This window comes from Ceratosolen solmsi, unplaced genomic scaffold, assembly GCF_000503995.2.
Source record: "Ceratosolen solmsi marchali unplaced genomic scaffold, CerSol_1.0 scaffold28, whole genome shotgun sequence".
Lineage (NCBI taxonomy): Eukaryota > Metazoa > Arthropoda > Insecta > Hymenoptera > Agaonidae > Ceratosolen > Ceratosolen solmsi.
The window spans coordinates 5,010,245-5,016,111 of NW_011948429.1; the positions used below are offsets into that span (position 1 = coordinate 5,010,245).

General features: G+C 37.4%; 1 protein-coding gene across 1 annotated transcript; it reads left to right on the forward strand.

Annotated features, from left to right (window-relative positions):
- The first annotated feature begins 588 nt into the window (after positions 1-588).
- Cpr97Ea (cuticular protein 97Ea) lies at positions 589-5,210 on the forward strand. The gene is made up of 3 exons (XM_011501630.1): positions 589-926; positions 2,685-2,926; positions 4,770-5,210. The coding sequence occupies exons 1-3, from the start codon at positions 618-620 to the stop codon at positions 5,182-5,184; spliced, it is 966 nt and encodes a 321-aa protein (XP_011499932.1). The 5' UTR covers positions 589-617; the 3' UTR covers positions 5,185-5,210.
- Positions 5,211-5,867: the final 657 nt, after the last annotated feature.

Genomic DNA, 5,867 nt, shown 5'->3' on the forward strand with positions numbered 1-5,867 from the left:
AAACACTCAAATAGAATTATATAAAATTGATTTATTTGACCAAGTTTTGGCTTTTAGAAGTTCATGGTGTTCTCGTTAATTTTAGCAATTTTCTATAATGAAAATACGCGGGTTCTTTAGAAATGTCTGCGACACGCACCCAAGGATAAGCATCCTTGGAATATAAACAAAATAAAAACAAAAAACAAAAAACGAAAAAGAAAAAGAAAAAGAAAAAATACCCTTGCCCGATCGGATAAAAACATTAGCCCTTTACCTACAGACTTCCACAAAATCCAAGAAGCCCTAACACAGGAGTCCTTCGCTTAAACAATCAAGGGTTCGTTGGTCGTTAGTTTAGTAGCGTGAAATAATAAAAAAAAAATAAAAAAAAAAAAAGAAAAAAAGAAAAAAAAAAAACAATAAAAAAACGAAAACGAAATAAAAAAAAATCCGTCGCCTGCGGGCACGTAACCATATACATTTCAACGTGATAGCGAGCGCGGCAGTGTTCGTCGAAGGGAAAAAAAACTTCGGCAATCACTTGGCCAATCGATCGATTGAGAAAGGAAAATAAAAAAAGAAGGCGTAAAATTGCTGGAGCTGGGCAATATCTAATCTCGTGGCGCGGGCTTTAAATGACGCAGCTCGCGGTGACGCTGATGCCACTGCTGCTGGTGCTGGCTGCTCTGGCCGCGGGTCAGCGTTACCAAAGCGAAGACGGGAATTACATCAACGGCGAGGTGTACGGGGACTATGAGTCGCCGGAGCCTCAGCCGCAGCGGCCCCTGCACCCGACGCCCCGGAGCTACAACTCGGCGCCGGTCCCGAGACAGCAGCCGGCCGCGCCCAAACCGACGCCCGTCGCCATCCTCAAGCAGATCAACAGGCACAACGAGGACGGCTCCTACACCTACGGCTTCGAGGGGGCCGACGGCTCATTCAAGGTACCGCTAACTTCCATCCCTCCCTCACTTCCAAACTATTCATACGCATGTACGGGCGCGCGCGCGCGCACGAGAGAGAGAGAGAGAGAGACAGTCAGAGACAGAGACAGAGACAGAGATATGCATACATACATGTGTTAATGCAGATTTATATACGTTTGCGTATAAATAAAAATTTCTATGCCCATGCGTGTATGTATAGGCGCATAGATAAGTGAGCGCCACCGCCACCACCACCACCACCACCAGCACTCGCGTTGACAGTTTAAGCGCGAACCGGATTTTGCACCTTATCTAATGCTCCAATACTTTAGGTTCGTTGCTTCGATTTCATCGTTTCGTAAACTCACCTTTCTAAATCTTAGATCCGAGTCATTGTTTCACCTCGATTCTCCAACGCCCTAACCAATTGAAAGACTCGTCTCTCTCTCTCTCTCTCTCTCTCTCTCTCTCTCTCTCTCTCTCTCTCTCTCTCTCTCTCTCTCTCTCTCTCTCTCTCTCTCTCTCTCTCTCTCTCTCTCTCTCTCTCTCTCTCTCTCTCTCTCTCTCTCTCTCTATCTCTCTATCTCTCTATCTCTATCTCTCTATCTCTCTATCTCTATCTCTCTATCTCTCTATCTCTATCTCTCTATCTCTCTATCTCTATCTCTCTATCTCTCTATCTCTCTCTCTCTCTCTCTCTCTCTCTCTCTCTCTCTCGGATATTAAAAAATATGCCTGAATAATTACGCAGTTATTTTTGTAGAACTGAATCGAGAATATGGTTTGGCTTTATTAGCTTTTACGCGAATTTGCCGGTTAACTAATAATTACCCTCTGCTTCTCATAATATATTTATTTATCAAGCTAAGTAGAATTTTCTTAGGATATATAGTTTCCTTGTATCCTGTGCTTTTGAAGTTCAGTGAATATTTAGAAAACGTGTAATTACAAACTTCTGGTATGCAATGTATTTACGGATTAAGCAATGCCTAACTGCTCTAAAAAATTAAATACTTAATTTTTGTAAAATACGTATCTACATACTTTCTATTATTATCTAGACCAGCCATTGTATTTTATTCTATAACTGAATTTCCCAGTCGTATCGTGAGTGCAAAAAAAAAAAAAAACAACAACAACAACAATAACAACAAAATAAGTAACTAAATAATTTTTACTAATAAAGCTTGTTACTTTAGTAAACTAAGAAATGCAAACTAAGAAATTCTTTTATTGCAAGGAAGAAGGAGGGAGGAAGGTGATGTAAATATTGAATTTTGAGAAACAAAAAGTAATACAATTCGTTGAGAATAATAACTTTAAATGTTGTACAATGAGGAGGATACAATTAATTAAAATGTAACCATTTTAAAATCTTGGACTTGTAATTTACAATTTATTCCTCGTAATATCAAGTGATCGGCATAAATAAATTTCAAAATTGCCTCTCCATCTTGTATGATATTGAATTAAAAACAAAAAGAAAAAAGCTGAATAAATAAAATTATCAAAGTTAATTTTATTTATTTATTTTTTTTTTTTCAAAACAATTTTGGTAATTAGATTAATGTCCAGTTGTAATGATTCAATGATTAAAAGAAAAATTGAAGTACTTTTTTCGCGAATTTGCTTTGAATGGAATGACGAAAAATCACAATAAAGACCACGATCATAGATCGGATGATTGAGGATCGTAATGAGAGATTGAAAATCAAATCGGACTTTCATTAAATGAGCAATAACTCAAAGTCGATTATATTGTAATGAAAATTCAAGATCGAGACTAAGCAGGCGAACGGCGAAGTTAAAGGCAAATATGGTTTCGTCGATGACGGCGGTAAAGTGCGAGTCGTCGAATATGGTGCCGATCAGTACGGGTTTCAACCATCTGGTGAAGGTATTACGGTTGCACCCCCGACTCTAATTGACGAGACCACGAGTAAGGAAGCTCTCGAGGCTCAGAAGTACCAAGAGTACCAAGAGTACCAGCAGCCAATTCCTAGAAATGCTCCGCCCAGGTAATTAATATTTCTTAAGATGAATGATAGAAGAATTCAAGGCTCCTAATGCGGATCCGACAAGAGAAAAGTGATTTTCTTTTAATGTCATGCTTATGGCATATTTTTTTCAAAGCAATAATTCCATTAGGATGCTACTTATGCGAATTTTTTTTTTTTTTTTTTTTTTGTTTTTTTTTTTGTTTTTCTATATATTATCGGATTCTTTTTCATAAAGCAGCTTGAAACATTTATGAATTAATGTAAACTGCAGAGATAGATGTCGATTGTATGCTCATGGAAAATGTAGTATTGTATAAATATAAATATAAATATTCATTGTAAAGATGCATTAATTTAGATCTCTCGTAGATTTTTAATATAATTAGTAGTCCCGTTTCAATGTTATTTATATACGTGTAATTTTGTTTTTCATACTTATGAATTGTTAAAATCCGATTACACATACATGTGTATAATAATCACATATACACATTTTATTAGCAAGTATGTTTGTTTAATAATTTTAACTTAGAAAAATTATTGCAAAATTGAGGTTCTTCTTCTGTTTGATATGACGTATTGCAATTACAATGATATCAAATTTTCTTCGCAATATTACCTTTGCAAATTGCCTCTCAATTATTTTTATTTTCCATCTAATTTTAAGTAAATATTAAATATATAATATTTAATACGAACCCACCTGAACCATTTAATTTCTAATTTCATTATTATCCTTTTAATATCATTTGAAGCACCAATTGATACGTCGATAATTCTCACCGCTTTATTGTCAACGTCGGTAGCTCATTATCAGAAGGACCAACATAAAATTTAATAATTAATAATATCTTATAATAAATAACATCTTGTAATTGTAAAAATTCCAATTTGGATAAATATGGTTAAATGAGAATATTGTGATTGGTGAGTCATTACTTAATGGAGCATTACATTACTTCGTTATTTAGAAATGTGTCGAGTTATTCATGGATGATATTTGGCAGATAATATACCTATTATGGCTATAATAATAAATTTACAATTGTATTTCCAAATAAGATTGCAAAAAGATTTTTGTAAGAGCCTCGGCATTTGCTGGCTTTAATTCTTTAAAAAAAAATATCTGACTGAATCCCCGCGAACCCCCTTAAGCGTCTAAATAAAGAAGGCTTCGTTGAATATTTCAATTGCTGTAGATATAAAGCCGAACGTTATAATTAATTTAATATATAGAGCAAAGTGTTCCTTTCACACAATTGTCCGGGAGAGATAATACATTGCTATGTACGTAAAACAAGTATGCTTGATCGTTATCAATGCAAATTGTGAAATTCATTTTAACACGAGAAATTAATTTTTTTATAAATTTTTTTCTTAATTTGTATAACGAAGAAAAGAAAATCGAATATATATTTCATTATTAAAAGTCATTTTACTTTTGGTTGATAAATTTCAACGGCCTATCTCTTTCATTCGTTACGATATGAATTATGCAAGCTCAAAAGCGTCATTACGAGCAGCATGATCGAGCATATTTTCCCAATGAAAAATGCCAAACATCTATTTAGCACACGAAAGTGGAGAAAAATTCATTGTTACGAGATTTGTCCTTAGACGTAAACGGTAGCAGCACTGCCTATCGTTCAAAACTCTTACTTTCATTAATGTTCCAATGGGATTCCGTTCGACAAGCAGCGCCGACTAAACTTCACGATCAAGCGAAACAACAATCGATCGCGTAATCAAATAAGCCAGAACTAACGAATGGCCCTGGCCTAAAAGCACATGAAAAAAGAATGAAATGAATGAAAAGAATGAAAAGAAGGGAACTCCTTCTGTAATTGGCGATTGATCGCAGGCCAGCTTTGGTGCAACCTCGGCAGCCATCCGAGTACCAAGCGGGCCAATATCAGCCCCAGTACACGACCCAGCAGCACACCCAGGCGATCTACGCCTCGGCCCAGCAGCCCCGACTGTCCCCCAAGGTCCCGCAACCGATCTTCACGCCGGCCGAGGAACCGAGGCTCGGTGCAGGCCTCCAGTCCCAATTAATCCAGCAGCAGTCTTACGACGAGGAGGTCGCGCTCGCCCGGTCCAACTATAAGACCGGACCCGTCCAGTTCAATCCCGCCCCCGTCCAGGAGTCCCAGCCTCGAGCCCAGCCCCAGCCACGTAGCGGCGGTGGAGGCATCCTCGACCAGCTCGCCAGGGATTACGCGCTACCGCAAGGAGGCGCTGCGCCCCTTCACGACATCAGCTTCGGCTATTACTAAGTCCAGCGTGACGATTATCCTTTGGGGGTACGTAGTCCGGCATCCTGTCTAACTGTCCTGTCCCCATCTTCGCGCTCACGGCCCAAGCGCACTCTATTCCTTTGCAATTGCGTCCACAACACGTTTTTTCTTGCCCGCTGAAATTATCCAATTATTAATTTATTAATTGTCGCCCATGTCCTTGAAGAGGATTTTGAAAAGTAACGTATTTGCTTATTTGAACGTATTTGAGTGCTTTGCTTTTCAAATCAAAGCCGACTCTTAAGCTTTATTTATAACATTAGTGAGCTACAATTTCCAATCTCTCGTGCATAATTAATTTTCATTCTATTTAAACACGATATCTAAAATATTCCCTACAAAGCTCTCTCGTTTAATTCCATTGCAAAACTCGCGATTTATGATAATTATTAAATTTCTAAAGAGTAAAAATTTATAGCAACGAAATAATTTTAATAAACACTCTACAGCTCGATTTATCGAACAAACGGCAATAATCGTGATCATTTCTATCAATAATACATTGTTCTTCTTTACAGATTGACAGAATACTCTTTTAAGATGAAGTCATGTCGACAAGCTGATAAAGGCAAAGGATAAAGGAAAATTTTTTCCTGATTGTCCACCTACTTCAATTCGCATTGTAAATCTATCGACACGCAATTTCCTAGCAAAGGACTGCT

Coding starts and splice junctions, on each gene's coding strand:
- Cpr97Ea (XM_011501630.1), top strand. CDS start 618: ATGACGCAGCTCGCGGTGACGCTGATGCCACTGCTGCTGGTGCTGGCT. Junction 927..2,684: donor GGGCCGACGGCTCATTCAAG/GTACCGCTAACT, acceptor TGAAAATTCAAG/ATCGAGACTAAGCAGGCGAA. Junction 2,927..4,769: donor CCTAGAAATGCTCCGCCCAG/GTAATTAATATT, acceptor GATTGATCGCAG/GCCAGCTTTGGTGCAACCTC.